The sequence below is a fragment of the Cervus elaphus genome, chromosome 25, assembly GCF_910594005.1.
Source record: "Cervus elaphus chromosome 25, mCerEla1.1, whole genome shotgun sequence".
Taxonomy (NCBI): domain Eukaryota; kingdom Metazoa; phylum Chordata; class Mammalia; order Artiodactyla; family Cervidae; genus Cervus; species Cervus elaphus.
Window position 1 is genome coordinate 38,906,006 of NC_057839.1, and position 20,749 is coordinate 38,926,754.

At 36.7% G+C, this 20,749-nt stretch overlaps 1 protein-coding gene across 1 annotated transcript in view; it reads right to left on the reverse strand.

The window, feature by feature from the left end:
* WDR70 (WD repeat domain 70) overlaps positions 1-20,749 on the reverse strand; it is a 270,216-nt gene that overhangs the window by 90,084 nt on the left and 159,383 nt on the right. The window contains exon 10 of the mRNA XM_043887199.1: positions 10,953-11,127. Coding sequence (XP_043743134.1) covers positions 10,953-11,127 — 175 coding nt within the window. The remainder of the gene's footprint in view (positions 1-10,952; positions 11,128-20,749) is intronic.

A 20,749-nucleotide genomic window follows, 5' to 3' on the forward strand; every position in this document is an offset into this window, starting at 1 on the left:
TAGTGACACACATCCTTGGTCAACTTAGGCAGAGTGAAAGTTTTCCTTCTTAATCTACTCCCATTTCCAGTGGCAAGAGGATGTAGGGTTTAAAGTTCAACTGTAGATACAGTTTTTAAAAAATTATAAATCCATTTTAACAGTAAGAGTAAGAATTATTTACTTTTTAAACAGCTATATCAAAGCATAACTTAATACTATAAAATTCACCCATTTTAAGTATGCAACGCAACAATTTTTAGTAAATTTACAGATAGTTGTGCAACTATCACCATAATTTAGTTTAGAATATTTCCATCAGGAGGATTCATTTTTGAACCATAACACCGTGCAACACAGCAAACAGGAGTACAGGTCAGTGCAGGCTGCTGGGCTCCACAATTCACCAGCTGCATGAGCCTGACAAGTTGTTATACCTTTCTTTGAGGTGCTTTAGTTTTCTTATCTAAAAATTCAGTTAATGACAGTACTAACCTCACAGTGTTGTTCTCAGGGTCAACAGAATTAACATATATATAAAGCACTTAAAACAGTAGCTGGCACAAAATAAGTATTCAAGTGAAAGTAAAGTCTCTCGGTCATGTCCAACTCTTTGGGACCCCATGAACTGTAGCCCACCAGGCTCCTCCGTCCATGGGATTTTCCAGGCAAGAATACTGGAGTGGGTTGCCATTTCCTTCTCCAGGAGATCTTCCCAACCCAGGGATTGAACCCGGGTCTCCCGCACTGTAGGCAGACACTTTACCATCTGAGCCACCAGGGACGTCCCATCAATAGATATTAGCCATTATTAATATCATACACTTTAAAATCTACTTATTAGATTTAGATTTATTAGAAAGCAATAAGCAAATAAGCACATTCCACACTGAAGACTAAATCAAATGACCTGTAACAACACATTCATTTGATAACAATGAAGCCTGTCTAACAGTAACTTAAAATTCAGAAACAAGAATAACAGTAACTGAAAACAAAATTAATCCAAGGTAAAATCCATGATGCTAATGAGAACCTACTGTGTAACACAAGGAAGTCTACTCCGTGCCAGTAACCTGGATGGGAAGGAACTCCAAAAAGGGGGGTATATGTATACATATAGCTGATTCACTTTGCTGTACAGTAGAAACTAACAACACTGTAAAGCAACTATATTTCAATAAAAATTAAAAGTAAATAAATAAAACCTATGATGCTCTGATAGCATCTATTCACCTATTTATTCAACAAATATTAACTGGGAGCACAATATTAACTGTGAAACAGCAAATAAGACAAAAAGTCCCTGACCTTATGAAGCTTAAGAGGAGAAGAAATGAATGAACAGGCACATGAAAAATAAAACAAGGTGATTACACAGTGTTAAGTGCTATAAAGACAATAAAACAAGGCAATCGGACAGAGAAACAGGTACAGAAGAAAGCCAGGGTACTATACTACTTTAGTCAGTAGTCTAGACTGGCTTTAGAACCAGCCTTAATCTAATTCTCAACTACTACATGGTTTTATGGTTCTTTGAGACAACATTTCACCAGAGGCCAGAATGAGAGGTTAGCAGCCCTACCCAGAGCAATAACCATGGCAGAGGCAGCAAAGATAACAAGCGCAAAGGCTACAAGGTGAACAAGGCCTAACAATGCTTGAAGCAGAAAGAGGCCAGTTAGCTTGGAGTTTATCTATCATGAAGGACAATGGTAGAAGATGCCATTAAAGAGGTAGGTAAATACCAGATTCCTGCTTTATTTCTCTATTTGAATCACCCCTTTCCTATTCAATAGCTTGAGGTGATATCAGGTCAATAACTGGACATTTCTGCAGTCTAGGGAAACTCACCATCACCATGGGTTACACTATGGCAAAGCACTCTTCACTTATTAAAAAGATGAGATTTTTTTTTAAGTGGAAGCTTAATATTTTTAAACAAACATTTTACCTAATTCTGTTATTTGAATGTCTTCAGGATTTACACTCCTAGGATAAATAATCTTCTAGTCCACAAATACAGCAGCACGACTGTGCAACAGTACCACAGAGAGAATGGCAACTGATCTACCTTCTTCATTGGGTGAGATCTCCTCTAGTTGGGGGAGCTGCCAGGAGAGACAGACAGGGCAGAGCGGTCAGTATAGAGTAAGGCACCAAAGCAGGAAGGTAGAGGATGATCAGGAGAGAACAGAGTATAACCTAATCTGATTTTTAAAAAGACGTTTTTCTATTTATGGAGAGAGTTGCAGGAGATACTCTAAGGCAGGATAAAGACAAATGGAAAGACTGAAGGTGTCAGCCTGCAGATACATGAACTATATTGCTCACTATGCAGTAAGCAGCGAAGGAGTGATTATTACATTGAATATGATTTAAACTGGGGCTAAGCAAACCAGAGAGGATGGACAGAGAAGGGAAAGGATACCTAGCAATGCAGGTGAGGGGTGATGAAAGTCTGAAGTAGAGTGAAAGCAAAGGAGAAGAAATTGAGGGGGCAGATGCGAGGTACAGTAAGACACAGAATATATAGGAGACAGAGAATATTGTGAAGTTCTAAATGGAAACACAAATGAAGAAAAACAGCAAAGTCAAAAGGAAGGGTGACTTCTAAAGGAGAAGAGAAGTAGTGTTTAGGGTATTTTGAGCTTAATTCTTGATGGGATTGTCTCACAGACAAGTGAAGGTGCCTTTAGAGTGCAGAAGGATCTTCTCTGTAAACCTGGTGTCCTGAAATTTCATGATGCCTGGTTTGATGTGAGTCTTCATTCACTGTGCTGAGCACTTGATGAACAATTCTTACCCAGAAAAAAGAAAATTACTTTCAGTTCTGAAACTTTGGCGGAGGGCAGGATGCATCACACATCTGGTATTGTCTGCTATTGACGTAAAAAAGCAGCCATAGATAATATAAAAATGAACAAGCAAGGATGTTCTAATTAAGCTTTATTCATGGACACTGAAATTTGAATTTCACATAATTTTCATGTGTCATGAAATACTTTTGTTTTTTTTTTATAAACCATGTGGCAGGCACAGCAATGTCCCACGCAAAGACTTCCACCCCCTAATCCTTGGAACCTGTCAATATGTTATCATACCAGGCAAAGGGGAATTAAGATTTCAAACTGAATTAATGTTGATAACCAACTGATCTTAAACATAGCAATTATTCAAGTAGATATAATGTAAGCACAAGAGTCTTTAAAAGTGGAAGAGGGAAGCGGAAGAGAAGGTCATGGTTTTGTGATGTGAAAAAGACTCAAACTCATTATTGTTGACCTTGAAGATGGAGGAAGGCAGCCATGAGCCAAGGAATATGGGTAGCTTCTAGAACTGGAAAGGGCAAGGAAATGGATTCTCTCCTGAAGCAGCCAAAAGAGAACGCAGTCCTGCCAACACGCTGATTTTGAGTTCAATGAAACTATTTTTTGTTTTTTGTTTTTATTTATTTTTTTTTTTGAAACTGTTTTTTAATATACGTTTTTTAAAAACTTCATTTTATGTTTAATTGGAGGATGATTACTTTACAATACTGTGATGGTTTCTGCCACATATCAACATGAATTAGCCATAGGTATACATATATCCTCTCCCTCTTAAACCTTCCTTCCACCTTCCACCCCTCTAGGTTGTCACAGAGCATCAGCTTTTGGTTTCCTGAGTCATACACCAAATGCCCACTGGCTATCTATTTTACATATGGTAATGTATAGAGTTTCAGTGCTACTCTCTCAAATCATCCCACCCTCTCCTTCCTCCTCTGTGTCCAAGTCTGTCCTTTATGTCTTCGTCTCCTTTGCTGCTCTGCAAATAGGATCGGGACCATCTTTCTCAATTCCATATATATATGTCAATATACAGTATTTGTCTTTCTCTTTCTGACTTACTTCATTCTGTATAATAGGTTCTAGGTTCATCTACCTCATCAGAACTGACTCATCAATGAGACTTCTAACTGACGTAAGTATAAGAAGTCTGTGCTGTTTTAAGCCACTAAGTTCTTGGTAAATTTGTTACAATAACCACAGAAAAACAACACAACCATTTAAAAATGAAAAAAAAAAATCTTTCTTAGCTTGCAGGTCATACAAAAATAGACGTGGCACATGGGCCACAGCTTGCTGACCTTTGGTATAAGCACTTGCTCCAGACTGCCTAGCACTAGATCCTAGTTCTGCCACTTACGGGCTGCAATTTTGGCTAGGCAGCACAACTTTTTTTTGGTATTGGTTTCCTCATCTTTAAAGTAATGATAGTAATAGTACTTTTGTAAGGATTGTTGTATGGATTAAATAAAGTAAAACATGTAAAGTACTTAAAATACTACCTAACTCAAAGTAAGTACTCAGTAAATGCTATAATAATAACAATGGCAATAACAACAAAGGAGGAGATGAAACACAGCCCTCTATGAAGATTTTCACCTTATCTCAGCTTTGCTTGTAGTATTAAGTCTCTCTGACAGACCACCCTAAAAGTAACTCTTCAGTCTAGGGTAGGAAGAGAACTGCAAGATAAGCCAGTTCATCTTTTATAGGCTTTTCCCAGCCCAGCTAAGGTTTCAGCTTTCTCTAGTTGGCCAAGTCAGTGACCATTCACACATCTGGTTTCTAGTTTCCAAAAGTGTCTTGACTTCTCTTTTTGGCTGTCATCTCCTCTCTAATTCCTTTTGTTTGTATGTGTTTATGCTTTAAAAATGCCTTTTCTGTCATTTTAGTGGGGTTTCAGGAAGAAATAGAACTGAATGAATCTGTTTAACTTACCATATTTAACTAGAAGTCTTAAATTCAATTATTCTCCTGCCCTCAAAAAATAAGGATAACAATCATCCCCATTTAAAACAAAAATTTTAACCTAACTTTTTCAAAACTAACATATTCTCATTTTGATTAATACTGCTTCCCCAAATATGTGACATTTTACAAGAGCATTATAAGTAAAACTTTAAAGCTTCCATTAAAATAATTGACAAATTACAACTTAACTTTAGGGCTTGCAAGTAATTTCACACAGTATTGATGGTTTGTGTTTTGAATCAATGACACATTTTTTGAAAAGTGAGCTTTGAAAAATATGCATGTTAAAAACACTATGGAATAAGTTGTAAGTCATATGCTTTCTCTTGAATGTTTATTTTAAAAATAATTATAATTCACAACTGGCAAAGCACACTAATCAATGGATACATAAAGTTTGTGATTATTGATGGTGATTTTATTTCCATACATTGAATGACTGGTTCTAGCAGGGATCTATATTCTTATCTTCCTAAACCATACTTTTAACCACCAAAGCATCTGCTATGCTCAAATTCAAGACACTTTCCAGACATTTGTTAAACTGCACCCTGAGATTTAACTACACCATTCTACAAAAACTGCAAATCCCCTAGGAGCTAAAAAAGAAAGAATAAGACAAACAGTTATTAAAACCTGCTATGTACAAGCCCTGTTCTGGATGCTTTAAATATATACCTAATACAATCCTCAAAATAACCAGACAAGGTGGGGATCATGCCGTCATTTCATGAATAAGGAAAATGAGGATGTAGACAGCTTAGGAAACTCAGGACTGGTGGACAGAAAGTCCCAGGTAATGTGCAGAGTAACTGTATGTCTCGGGTGTCATTTACAAAATATGCTATAGAACTACACAGTAGACTTTTAGTTATCCATATTTATTTTCTAAACTCCAACTATTAGGCCTAATGAAAAGACAAAAATCTATATTTGAACTGTTAACATGACTTTATATTTTTTACAGAGCCACATCTAGCTAGACAAACTAACAGAAATAGAGCTACGGAGAAAACTACAGAAGGATACATTGCAGGTAATTTATAAGTCAGAGAAGCCCAATTTACAAGCATAATGGGTAGAAATAGGGTAATAAGAGCAGAGATACAACTAATCATAATAGTAATAACAATTTTTTGAAAAGTATGTATTTCATTTTTGTAAAATTATGCTTCCCTTTAAATAAAGAAATTTTGAAAAATCCAATTAGAACCATATCTATTATTACAAGGTTGTCCATGTTATACTCTCAAATTAAAAAAGTGAAAGTTAAAGTTGCTCAATCGTGTCCGACTCTTTGTGACCCTATGGACTATAGTCCGTGGAATTCTCCAGGCCAGAATACTGGAGCAGGTAGCCGTCCCCTTCTCCAGGGGATCTTCCCAACCCAGGGATCAAACCCAGGTCTCCTGCACTGCAGGCGGATTCTTTACCAAACAAAAAAAAGGAAATTGTAAATTTTCTATTATAAAAACAAAATGTTTTACTCTGTGTGTGTATGTATATATAATATATTAATAAAGGGGAAGGTGTAGAAGGCCAAAAATCAACCTAATCTTAACTTGGGTCACCTGAAGGTGACTGCAAGTGTGCACGCTCAGTCACTTCAGTCGTGTCCAACTCTTTGTGACCCCATGGACCGCAGCTTGCCAGCTCCTCTGTCCAAGGGATTTTCCCAGCAAGAATACTAGAGTGTGTTGCCATGACCCCTCCAGGGGATCTTCCTGACCCAGGGATCGAACCCATGTCTCCTGCACTGCCGGCATAGTCTTTGTCCACTGAGCCACCTGGGAAGCCCTGAAGGTGACTGGAGACATTTAAAGATTTGTGGAACACTGGACTCAAGCTACTACTGGTGACTTTATTTTTCGTATTCTCTCTCCTTGATACCTGTTCTCTTATTCACCAGGGGCTTATTTGCTCAGAAGCTTATCTCCTGGTGTGATCACTCACTAGTCCTTGCCCCAGCTTTCTCTGAACCAAACCACCTTTCTCTAGCATGGCTGAGAGAATGTGGGCACTGACCAGCCACCAAGCTGGAGAAATGTCTCTACAGTGTCTCACAGGCTTGAGGTTTTCCTGGTAAGGGGTTGTAGTGTGTGGTCATGTTTCTAAAAGGGACAGCCCCAGAATCCGGACTGGGATTGCAGGCCAAAGGAGCAGTAGGAGGTAGTCAGATGGAGAGTGGGTCAAGTTTCTGGTCATACCCTATTGCCAAATCAAACTTCAAATACTATTCCCCCCATCACCTGTTCTAGGGAAGGCAAAACTCCATGAATATAATGGGTTCTCATTTTCCTACCACAATCTTAGTCTACATATAATGATTGCAATATAAGGACGCACACCATGTTCTTTTGGTAAAGAATTTGGCATATTGTCAATTCTTGACAGATACTAAATAGCACTAACACTGCTTCCAGCAAAATATGTCCCAAGAGTCCAGTAGGTTTTTTAATGTGAATGGAAGTCATCACTGGGTATTCATAAAACTATTCAAGCTGGAATATTTTAAACGCCAGAAATTATACTTGAGAGAGACATGAAACATCATTTTAAAATCCATCTATATTAATACAGATTATGTGTTTTTACATCATTAAAGATATATCAAAAATTATGTATTTGTGGACCTCAATAGCTCTCATCCTCCCTCTTGTATCTCTGACTCATTATGTTTTCATATAACATAGATAGTTCTTTATGCTACTATTTTTAATGACTTCTTAGAAATAAACTGACAATGTCAACAAACAAATAAAATATATAGTATAGTATGTCAGGTGATGATCAGCACTATGGAAGAAAATAAGAGGGAGAGAGAGTGCCACCGGTGGGGTGAAGGCTGCAATTGTATATAGTGTGGAGTCAGGGAAGGCCTTGCTGAAAAGATAGCACTTGAGCAAAGTGCTGAAAGAGGTGAAAGGTACAAGTCATGTGAACACCTAAGAGAAAGAATGTGGAGGCTGAAGGTTCAGCATATGCAGAGGTCCTGAGGCTGACCTCTCCAACATCATCTCCCCGTATTCTGCACCTCCCTCACTTCATGCCAACCAAACACTGGTCTCCTTGCTGTTGCTCACATACAAGCTGGTGAATGGAGAGTGAGGAATTTGGGAGGCAGCACAGACCAGGAGAAGCTCCTCTGAAGTGGCCTTCCTCTCAAATTTAAAAAGAACCCAGCACCAAATGACTCAGAGTGATACTGGGCAAACAAACACTCCTCTTGAGCAACAATGTCCAACAGAACTTTCTGCAATGATGAGAATGTTCTCTATCTGTGCTGTCCAGTAAGAGGCTAGTATGGCTGAGGAACTGAAATTTTAATTTTATCTTATTTTAATTATTTTAAAATTGAAATAGTCAAATGTCGCTAGTGGCTATACTACCAGCCAGCAAATTTCTAGAATAAAGGTAGGCCTGGGGAACACAGAAATTTATCACTGACAGACACTTTACTTCCAAGAAAAGAGATACATTTCATTTAATTTGCTGAAGTTCAAGTTGGTCTAATGAGAATTTCATGATTAAATACAGCAATTGTGATAGCTTTACTCATCACAAAACATATGTATGAAGCATTATTTGCCATGTAATTCTTTGGCTACTGTGTGGGAAAAATTACTGTTATTACCTTTTCTTAACTTAGCTTTAGTGTTTCCCTCTACATGATTTATTATTGCTGAAGTAATAGTTAAGAATTTTTAAAATCTATTTTTAATCGAACTGGGTTTCCTAACAAGATTTTTTTCCTCTCAATTTGATTTTTCTTCAGGTGACACACACATATGCAAATTTAAGAATATGAAGAAATATAGTGAAGAGGATGTTGTAAAATAAGCTCTATATTCAATGTATTATTAAATTTTAACCAAACAGAATCAAAGATTCTGATTAGAACAATGGCTTAAAAGATTTTCTTTTCTACAAAATAGGAAACATGAGATATATGAAATATTTTAAGAGATATGCAAGGCTAGTCTTTAAAAACTATATTCAACTTAGAAACTATGGTTTCTTAAAAAAGGCATGTACTATATACACCATGGAATATTACTCAGCTGTTAAAAAGAATTCATTTGAACCAGTCCTAATGAGATGGATGAAACTGGAGCCCCTTATACAGAGTGAAGTAAGCCAGAAAGATAAAGAACATTACAGCATACTAACACATATATATGGAATTTAGAAAGATGGTAACGATAACCCTATACGCAAAACAGAAAAAGAGACACAGAAGTACAGAACAGACTTTTGAACTCTGTGGGAGAATGTGAGGGTGGGATATTTCAAAAGAACAGCATGTATACTATCTATGGTGAAACAGATCACCAGCCCAGGTGGGATGCATGAGACAAGTGCTCGGGCTGGGTGCACTGGGAAGACCCAGAGGAATCGGGTGGAGAGGGAGGTGGGAGGGGGGATCGGGATGGGGAATACGTGTAAATCTATGGCTGATTCATATCAACGTATGACAAAACCCACTGAAATGTTGTGAAGTAATTAGCCTCCAACTAATAAAAAAATTAAAAAAATTAAAAAAAAAAAAAAAAAGGCATGTACTGTGCTTAGTCGCTCAGTCGTGTCTGACTCTTTGCGACCCCATGGACTGTGGCCCGCCAGGCTCCTCTGTCCATGCGGATTCTCCAGGCAAGAATACTGGAGTGGGGTGCCATGCCCTCTTCCAGGGGATCTTCCCAACCCCAGGATCGAACCCAGGTCTCCTGCATTGCAGGCGGATTCTTTACTGTCTGAGCCACCAGAGAAGCCCATGAAAAGCATGTATATATGTACATACACATATATATGTGCATGTATGCATACATTATATATACACACACACACACACACACACTAAACACATTACTATTAAAGCTAGTCAAGAAAACTTTTAAAATTTCTGTGTTAAATCAACAGCACTCAGAGACGATGAAAGCCAGTTACTAAAAAATTTATTGCTTAGTTAAAACTCAGTTTACAATTCAAAGGATTTTTAAAATCTCTGAGCTGTTATGAAGCTTTATGGGGTTTATAGTGGAGATGAAAACAGAAATAAAAAGATCTGACAAACAGAAAATGCCAAAGATATTTCCAGCATTATCAACATGGATTCTTTTTTCTCTATCATTACTTTTTACCTTATTCCCAGAAAACTGACTTTAACTCCATCTGCCTGAAAAGACAACTGCTTCCTGGGGCCCCTTTCAAAATTAAAGTGTTTGATGGGCAATTTTATTTGAAAGAATATCATTTCTATAATTGTTAAAAATAAGAAGAAAAAAAATTAAAAAAAAATAAGAAGAATGTAAACTCTATGAAGGCAGGAATTTTGGATAATCTACAGTAGTTTCAGTCTTCAGAATAGTGCCTGAATACAGTAAAGATAATAAATACTTATTGAATTAATAATTTTACCAGCACCTTTTAGTAAAATGAGATAATCAACTTTTCCTATAACATTAGTGTGGATTTTCATTTTAACATTGGTAATCTAGAATAATTCCACTTAAAAATTCTTGTTTTACCATCTATACATGCAACAAAGCCCTTTTCAAAGCTTATTGGTAATACACAGAATTAGCCAAAGACTATTCATTATTTTATTCATTCTTTCTGTGGTTATAGAATTCTATGATCCCTTTCAATTTCAAAATTTATTTTATTCTAATAATGACCTAAAACTGAAAAAAAAATCTGAAACTTATTCAAATGGAATGTCATGGAATGTCAAATTATTATTTAAATTACTACAGAAGTAACTGCTCAACAATTTATGGATCACCCTGGTTATTTCATGGTTTTCTCACCTCTTTTAAAGGGTATTTTCTAGTTCTCTGCTTAGTCTTGTTTTATATTACTGTCAAATTCTTCACTTACAAAACCAAGTATATTGAAATGTCATAAAATAAACCACACTATATTTTTTACATTTTATACCAAAAGATTGAGTTTATGTTAAAAAACAAAATCTAATACACGTTGGAAAATACTGAGCTGGAATGTTTGCTAAAATGCTGTTTACTGCAGAGGCCCAATGTTTTATCAACTAACACTGAAGTTTAAATTAGGGCTAAACTCAGGAAATTGACCTTCATAATATTTTAACATGATGTTTGTCTTTCTAAGGTGGCTTTCTTCTCAGAAAAGAGTACTTAAATATCCTTGACTTACTGTCATATTTCGGTCCCAGATCTGTATGCTTCCATTCTGGCAAGCAGCTGCTATGAGGTTTCCATCTCTACTATATGTGCACGTGGTAGGAATTACTTTTTTACCCTGCATCGTCCGCGGTTTAAACACACTTTTTTGCTTCTTCGGATTTTCAACTTCCCAGGTCCTCACAGTCCTTAAAAAAAGAAAAAAAGGGAGATTTTCATTTATAAAAAAGAAAGGGTTTTAAAATACAAAAGAGTTCACAAAGACCGCCTGAACTTTTAAGCATATAAATCTAATTAGTGTTTTTTACATTTTTAAAATAAAATGTGCAGTATGTAAATGAGGTTTCCCACTGCAATAAAGTCAACCATCCAAATTGTGCTGTCATGAAATCAAATCACAAGTGGCAAATTCTACTTCAAATGAGTTCTTAGTTCTGACCCTCTAAAGCAGTAGTTTCCAAAAAACTCTGACTATACACTCTGATCAGTAGAACTGTTGAACATAATATATCCCTTACATATACAGGTTAATTTTTAAATTACATGTGTTAGTATACTGTTATATAACACACACCATAAAATATACTGAAAAAAACTGGTCAGTAAAAAAGAATGATGTGGGACTTCCCTAGCCAAAACAGGAAAAGATAATTTAAAAGAACAGTGGGGTAAATATAAATATAAATATAAAACACATAGCAACATGGTAGGTTTAAATCCAACCTCATCAATAACTGGAAATTCCATTACATTAACTGGAAATGGCATAAAACCTCTAATTAAAAGGAAAAGACTATCAGATTGGATTAGATAAAAACTAAAATTCAGCAGTCTATATTTTTATATATATAGAAATATATAAAAATGTGTGTTTATATATGAAAAACACACAAAAATACTTAAAGACTTATTAACCATTTAACAGTAAAAGGATGGAAAAAAGATGTACCATAACATAATCAAAAGAAAGCAAGAATGAGTATATTAATGTCAAAGTGAACTTGAAAACAATGAATAAAACTAGAGACAAAGAGGAAATTTTCATTATGAAAAAGAGTCAAATGATCAAGAAGATATAAGAAACAAAATATTAAGAAGATACGAGAATCCTAAAGGCATATCTCCCTAATAACAGAGCTTCAAAATGTGAAAGCAAACTTAATAGAAATAAAAGAAATACCAAATCCATACTTAACAGCTGTACACTTCAACTCATCTCTCAGTAACTAATCAAACAAATAGACCTCCCCTCACCTCAAAAAGAAAAAATCAGTAAGACTACAGAAGACCTCAGAAACTCTACCAGACAAGTTGAGCTAATTAACATTTATGTAACACTTCACCCAACAACTGGATGTGTATTCTTTTACACATTGAACATTCACCAAGATAGACAACATTCTGAGCCATTAAAACAAATCTAAACACACTAAAATGAAAGACATCAAAAAAGTATATACACTGTTCAAAAAATGAAACTAAATAAATGATCAATACAGAAATGTATCTGGAAATATTCTCTTCCAAAACATTCAGAAATTAACAAATACAATTCTAAATAATCCTTGAGTCAAAAGTTCATAAGGAATATTAGATAACCCTCTGACTTCAAAAAACAAGAAAATACAATATATCGAAATTCTTGGTATTTGACTAAGACTGAGCACAGGAAAAAAGAAGAAAAGACATGCCTCAAATCAATGATCTAAAATTCAAACTAGAAAAAGGAGAGAATATTAAAACCAAAACTAGCAGAAGGGAGGAAATGAGAATACAAATGAATAAAACAGAAAACCACAAATCAGTAGAGAAGCCAAAAGCTTGTTGAGAAGATCAATAAAATTAGAAAATTTCCAGGTGTAATGATTAAAAAGCAGAAATTGGGGACAACTTCAAACACCAGTATCTCGAATGAAAGAAAAGATATAACTGTAGAGCTTATCAACATTCAAAGAATAATAGGGAAATTTTATGAATGAATTTACACAAATAAATCCAATAATTTACATCAAATGGACAAATTTCCTTAAAAGACAAACCAGCAAAGTTCACTCAATAAGAAATAATATCTAGAATATTTCTATATGATTAAAAAAACTTAGCACATAGTTGAAAATCTTTCCACTAAGAATGACTTCACTGTTGAATTCTATCAAACATTTAAGAAAGAAATTAACACCTTAAGAAAGAAAAGGCCACCTACTGAATAGGAAAAAGTTTTTGCAAAGATGTATCTGATAAGGGATTAATATCCAAAATACACAAAGAACTCATGCAACTCAATACTGAAAAAACAAACAACCTGATTAAAAAATGGGAAGAAGATATGAGTAGACATTTTTCCAAAGAAAATATATAGATGGCTAACAGAGAAATGAAAAGATGCTCAACATCAGGGAAATGCAAATCAAAACCACAATAAGATATTACCTCACACCTGTCAGAATGGCTATTATCAAAAAGACAACAAGGGCTTCCCTGGTGGCTCAGTGGTAAAGAAGCTGTCTGCCAAGGCAGGAGACGCAGGTTCAACCCCTGATCCAGGAAGATCCCATGTGACACAGGACAACTAAGCCTGTGTGCCACAACTACTGAGCCTGTGTGCTACAGTCTGGGAGTAGCAACTACTGAGCCCACAAGCCCTAGAGCCTGCATTTCACAACAAAAAAAAGCCACTGCAACAGGAAGCTGCACACCACAACTAGAGAATAGCCCCCACTCGCTGCAACGAGAGAAAGCCCACACAACAATGACCAATGAAGACCCAGCACAGCCGAAAGTAAGTAAACATTAAAATAATAATAATAATAACAAGCGTTAGCAAGGGTGTAGAGAAAAAGGAATCCTTTTGCACTGTTGGTGGGAAAATAAACTGGTGCAGCCACTGTGGAAAACAGTATGGAGATTCCTCAAAAAATTAAAAACAGAACTACCATAGAACCCAGAAATCCCACTCCTGGTTATTTATCTGAAGAAAAAGAAAACACTAACTTGAAAAGATATATGCACTCTTTATGTTCCCATTGGTCACCTATGTTTGTGAGAGCTGAACCGTAAAGAAGGCAGAGCACCAAAGAACTGATGCCTACCAACTGTGGTGCTGGAGAAGACTCCTGAATATTCCTTGGACAGCAAAGAGATCAAACTAGTCAATCTCAAGGGAAATCAACCCTGAATACTCCTTGGAAGGATTGATGCTGAAGCTGAAGCTCCAGTATTCTGTTCATCTGATGGGAACAGCTGACTCACTGGGAAGTCCCTGATGCTGGGAAAGATTGGGGGCAGAAAGAGAAGAGGGTGTCAGAGGATGAGATGGCTGGATGGCATCACCGATACAATGGACATGAACTTGGGCAAACTTCAGGAGATGGTTAGGGACAGGGAGGCTTCATTGCTGCAGTCCATGGGTCACAAAGAATTGGACACAACTGGGTGACTGAACAAGAATGTTCACTGCAGCATTATCTACAATTGAAAAGATGTGGAAACAACCCAAGTGCCCATCAACAGATGAATGGATGAAGAAGATATGCGTATACACACACACATATACATACAGACAATGGAACAGTACACACAAAGCCACACATATCTACACATACACACATACATGCAGTGTAATGTATGTACACACACACACACATATACACATACAATGGAACAGTACACACATACCCACACATATATACCCACACACACACATACATACAGTGAAACATTACACACACACACATAGACACACACACAAACATACATACATACAAAGGGAACATTACTGAGCCATGAAAAAAATGAAATCTTGCCTTTTGCAACAGCATGAATGGACCTAGAGGATATTATGCTAAGTGAAATAAGTTAGAGAAAGACAAACACTGTATGATTTCACTTACATGTGGAACTTAAAAAACAAAACAAATGAACAAACGCAACAAAACAGAAACAGAGTCATAATACAGAGAAGAAACAAGTGTTTGCCAGAGGGGAGGAAGTAGGGGTAGGAGACAAATAGGTGAGGGAGATTAAGAGATACAAACTTCCTAAGTCAGAAAGAGAAAGAAATATACCATATGCTATCATTTTATGTGGAATCTAAAATATGACACAAATGAATTTACCTACAAAATAGAAACAGACTCACAGACATAGCCAACACGCTTGTGGTTGCCAAGAGTCTGGGGATGGGGAGGTGATGGATGAGCAGATGCAAGCTATTATATAGAGAATGGATAAACAACAAGGTCCTACTGTCTAGCACAGGGAACTATATTCAATATCCTATGATAAACTATAATGGAAAAGAATAAGTATGTATGTTTGTGTAAAACTGAATCACGTTGCTGTACAGCAGAAATTAACACTGTAAATTAACTACACTTCAATAAAATAAAGTAAAAAAACTTTTAAAGATACACACTTCCAGTTGCAAAATAAATGAATCACAAGTATGAAATGTGCAGTCTAGGTAATACAGTCAATAATTAGACAATATCATTATATGGTGACAGATGTTAACTAGACTTATCCTGATGATCATTTTGAAATATATAGAAATATTAAATCACTACATTGTGTAACAGGAAGTAACATAATGTTGTAGCAAATTATACTTCAAAAATAAACAAACCAATAGAGCTAGAACAGATTTATGGTTACCAGAGGTGGGAAAGGGTGGGAGGAGTGGGTGGAGAAACTGGATGAAGGCAGTCAAAAGGTACAAACTTTCAGTTATAAGATAAATTAAGTTCTAAGGAGACAGTGTAGAAGATGATAAATACAATTAAAACTGCAGTTGTTATGAGAGTAAATTCTAAGTGTTCTTGTCACAAGGAAGAAAAGTATTTTCTATTTCTTTAATTTTGTATCTACATGAGAAGATGAATATTCACCAAACTTACTGTAGTAATCATTTCATGATGCATGTAAGACAAATCATCATGCTGTACTCCTTAGACTTACACAGTGTTTCATATCAATTATATCTCAAAACTGAAAAAAAAAACCTGATATTGAGCCAAAGAGGAAGGAAGGGAAGGAGGGAGGGAGAGGAGGAGGGAAGAAGGAAGCTAACTCTATATAAACTCTTCCAGAAAACAGAAAAGGGAACACTTCTCAACTCACTCTATATGGCTCTGAAGCCAAAACCAAAGTCACCAAAAGAAAACTATAGATCCCAATGAACACAGACACAAAAATCCCTCACAAAATAGCAGTGTATAAAACTGATACTATGACATGATTAAGTGTTATTTAAGCCAGGAATGAAAAGGAAGATGGAAAGGACTGAAAATTAAACAATATAATACACATATCAAAAGACTAAGAAAAAGATATCAGATCTCAACTGATGTAAAATAAGCTTTTGAAAAAAATTCAACATCCACTTGTGATAAAACAAAAGGAAAAAAACCTCTCAGTAATCTAGAAACAGAATGGAACTTGCTCAATCTGAGAGAGGACATTTATGAAAAACTCATAGGTAATATGCTTCCCTAGTGGCTCAGGCGGTAAAGAATCGGCCTGCAATGCAGGAAACCAGGGTTTCATCCCTGGGTTAGGAAGATTCCCCTGAAGAGGGGAATAGCTACCCACTCCAGTATTCTTGCCTGGAGAATTCCATGGACAGAGAAGCCTGGTGGGGTACCGTCCATGGGGTTGCAAAGAGTCAGACAGGACTGTGCAACTAACACTTTTACTTTCACTTTCATAGGTAATATACTTAACGGGGAAAGGCTTTCCTCATGCTGGAAAACAAGACAATGATCTCAAACTCTTACCATTTCTTTATCTAGAGTTGCCTGCCAGTGTAATAAGGTAGATAAAAGAAATTAAAGGCTTACAGACTGGAAAAAAGAAACAAAACTGTCGTTATTAAGAAACCACATGATCATCTATATAGATAATCTGAAGAGTCTACAAAAATGCTACTAGAACTAATAAGTGAGTTTAACAATGTCACAGGATACAAGATAAATAATCATAAATCAATTTTATTTCTATTGACTAATAACAAACAACTGGATACTGAAATTATGACATAATATTTATAACAGCAAGAATAAATATGGAATCTGTCAAGAATGCATAGTATCTGTACACTAAAAACCATAAAACATCTCTGATAGAAACAAGATCAACACAAATGAGAAGATACACTGTATTAATGGAGTCAATGCTGTTAAGATTTCATTTCTGCCCAATTTAATTTTTAAATTCAATACAATCTCAATTAAAATTCCAGCAGAGTCTCCTTGGAATTAGAAACTGAATAAGCTGACTCTAAAACTTATATGGAAATGTAAACAACTTGGAACAACCCCAACAATTTTGAAAAAGACGTAAACTAATTCTACCCAGATTCACACACCACCTTCTAATTCTAATTCCCACATTATAACATCCGCTGGATCATCGAAAAAGCAAGAGAGTTCCAGAAAAACATTTACTTCTGCTTTATTGACTATGCTAAAGCCTTTGACTGTATAGATCACAATAAACTGTGGAAAATTCTGAAAGAGATGGGAATACTGGACCACCTGACCTGCCTCTTGAGAAACCTGTATGCAGGTCAGGAAGCAACAGTTAGAACTGGACATGGAACAACAGACTGGTTCCAAATAGGAAAAGGAGTACATCAAGGCTGTATATTGTCACCCCACTTATTTAACTTATATGCAGAGTACATCATGAGAAACACTGGGTTGGAGGAAGCACAAGCTGGAATCAAGACTGCCAGGAGAAATATCAATAACCTCAGATATGCAGATGACACCACCCTTATGGCAGAAAGTGAAGAAGAACTAAAGAGCCTCCTGATGAAAGTAAAGAGGAGAGTGAAAAAGTTGGCTTAAAGCTCAACATTCAGAAAACTAAGATCATGGCATCTGGTCCCATCACTTCATGGGAAATAGACGGGGAAAGAGTGGAAACAGTGGCTGACTTTATTTTTCTGGGCTCCAAAATCAATGCAGATGGCGATTGCAGCCATGAAATTAAAAGATGCTTACAAGGAAAGTTATGACCAACCTAGACAGCATATTAAAAAGCAGAGACATTACTTTGCCAAGAAAGGTCTGTCTAGTCAAGGCTATGGTTTTTCCAGTAGTCATGTATGAATGTGAGAGTTGGACTAAAAAGAAAGCTGAATGCAGAAGAATTGATGCTTTTGAACTGTGGTGTTGGAGAAGACTCTTGAGAGTCCCTTGGACTTCAAGGAGATCCAACCAGTCCATCCTAAAGGAGATCAGTCCTGGGTGTTCATTGGAAGGACTGATGCTGAAGCTGAAACTCCAATACTTTGGCCACCTGATGCAAAGAGCTGACTCATTTGAAAAGACCCTGATACTGGGAAAGATTGAGGGCAGAAGGGGAAGGGGACGACAGAGGATGAGACAGTTGGATGGCATCACTGACTCAACGGACATGGGTTTGGGTGGGCTCCGGGAGTTGGTGATGGACAGGGAGGCCTGGCATGCTGCGGTTCATGGGGTCGCAAAGAGTTGGGCACAACTGAGCAACTGAACTGAACTGACTGAACACCGATCACACAAATTGCAATTATACATACTGACATCTATCTCTTCTCCAAGAAGAGCTCCTTTCGAGCAAAGGCTCTGTCTTTTGTTTGTTCGTTTTAAATCTTTTTATGTCTTTCTTTGTTGCTTTCTTGCTATGTCCTGCCCGATTCTTTGTGACCCCATGGACTACAGGCCACCAGGCTCCTCTGTACATGGGATTTCCCAGGCAAGAATACCGTAGTGGGTTGCCATTTTCTTCTCCAAACAAATGTCTAGGTTTTATCAAATTTCTTGAACACAATAGAAACATAATATATAACAGGTCCTCAATAACTAATGTAAGAAATTCACTGCCTATCTAAGCATTTCAAACATCAATTTTAATCGAGGTATAACCAATATACAATGAAATTTCATTGACATTTAAATGTATAGGTTTCAAGCAGCCAGCATTTGCTATCAAATATTTATGATTTATTCCAAATAAAGGTGTTTGTTTGTTTTTTTTAATAACCTATGCATGTCTTCTCCCTAAGATTTACTTGGGAACTTAATTAACTATTTAGCACTACCAAACCCTAGTTTTTAGAACTGCTGAACCCAGTGCCTAAAATAAGACTGCATCCACTAAATTTTAGGAACTACCAATTAGCAAAATGCAAGCTCAAATAAGAGTTTGGGAACAGTACACAGGAACAACAGAAAGACACTCTGCAACTTCAGGATATAAAGCAACCCAGAGGAAGATTCAGGATACTTTAGTGTTGCAAAACACTGCAACAGCTAGAAGCTATCAGCAGTGTGACAGATATTGTTAGATACATAATCCAACATCCATTCTCTTTTCTTCTCCAAGTCTGCAATTTCCAGCCTCTTGCAGATACATGTGATGAAGTATGGCAGTTATACTTTGACCAACATTGTGTAAATGGAAGGGTATCAAAGAACTCTGGAAAAGTCTCTAAAGGAGGGTTGCAGACCCTTCTTCACCTCTTCTTGTTTACTCCTTCCTCTGCCAGAGAGGATGTGATTCTGGATTCAAGCAGCATCTTAAAGCAACAAACAGAAGGCCCTGGTCCTTGATGACATTAGAGACACCACATCAACACTAGAGTGCCTATGTCTAGACTTCTGATGGGTAGATAGATAGGTAAAGTTTATTGGGGCCTAACATACTTATTATGAAATTCTACTTTTTAAATGTGCAGTACTGTGACTTTTGACAAATGAATAGTTCTGCCACTCCAAAAACTTATCTTGTGTTGCCTCTTTATAAAAAATGCTTCACAGCCCCAGCTTCAACAACTGGCAACTATTAACTGATTTTGTTTCCTGATAGTTAAGCTTTTTCCAATACTATAGTGGTAAAGAACCTGCCTGTCAATGCAGGAGACTTAAGAGACACGGGTTCGATCCTTTGGTCAGTAAGATCCCCTGGAGGAGGGCAAATGGAAACCCACTCCGGTGTTCTTGCCCAGAGAATCCCATGGACAGAGGAGCCTGGCGGGCTACAGTGCATGGGTCTCAAAGAGCTGGCCACGACTGGATCCACTTAGCACACATGCATACTGTACGAAGCCTTTTGAGCCTTGCTTCTTAAACGTAGAATCTAAGTTGTTGTATATATCAGTTGTTGTTGCTGTTGTTTAGTCACTAAGTTGTATCCAACTCTTTTGTGATCCCATGGATTGTAGCCAGCCAGACTCCTCTGTCTGAGGGATTCTCTGGGCAAGAATAGAGGAGTGGGTAGCCATTTCCTTCTTCAGGGGATCTTCCTGACCCAGGGATCAAACCCGTGTCTCCTGCATTGGTAGGCAGATTCTTTTACCACTGAGCCACCAGAGAAGCCTGTATTTATCAGTAGTCCATTCCTTTTTGTTGCTGAATAACATTCCACTATATGGATATACTACATTTTGTTTATCCACTTGCCAAATTCAGGATAGCGGGTTGTTTCCAGTTTGAGATGATTATAAATAAAGCACTACAAATATTGCTTTGTGGATTTCTGGCTTTTTTGTTTGTTTGTTTTGGTAAAAATAAGTCATTATTTCTCTTGGCTAAATACTTAAAAATGAAATTGACGGTCATATGGGAAATGTATGCTTAACTTTATAAGAAACTGCAAAACTGTTTTTCGAAGTAGTTATTCCATTCCGCATTCCTATCAACATACAAGAGTTCCAATCACTTTATATTCTTGACAGCAATTGTAGGTATGCATTGGTACTGTGATTTTAATTTACAGTTCCTAAATGACTAATGATATTGAAGGTCTTTCCATGTACTATTTGCC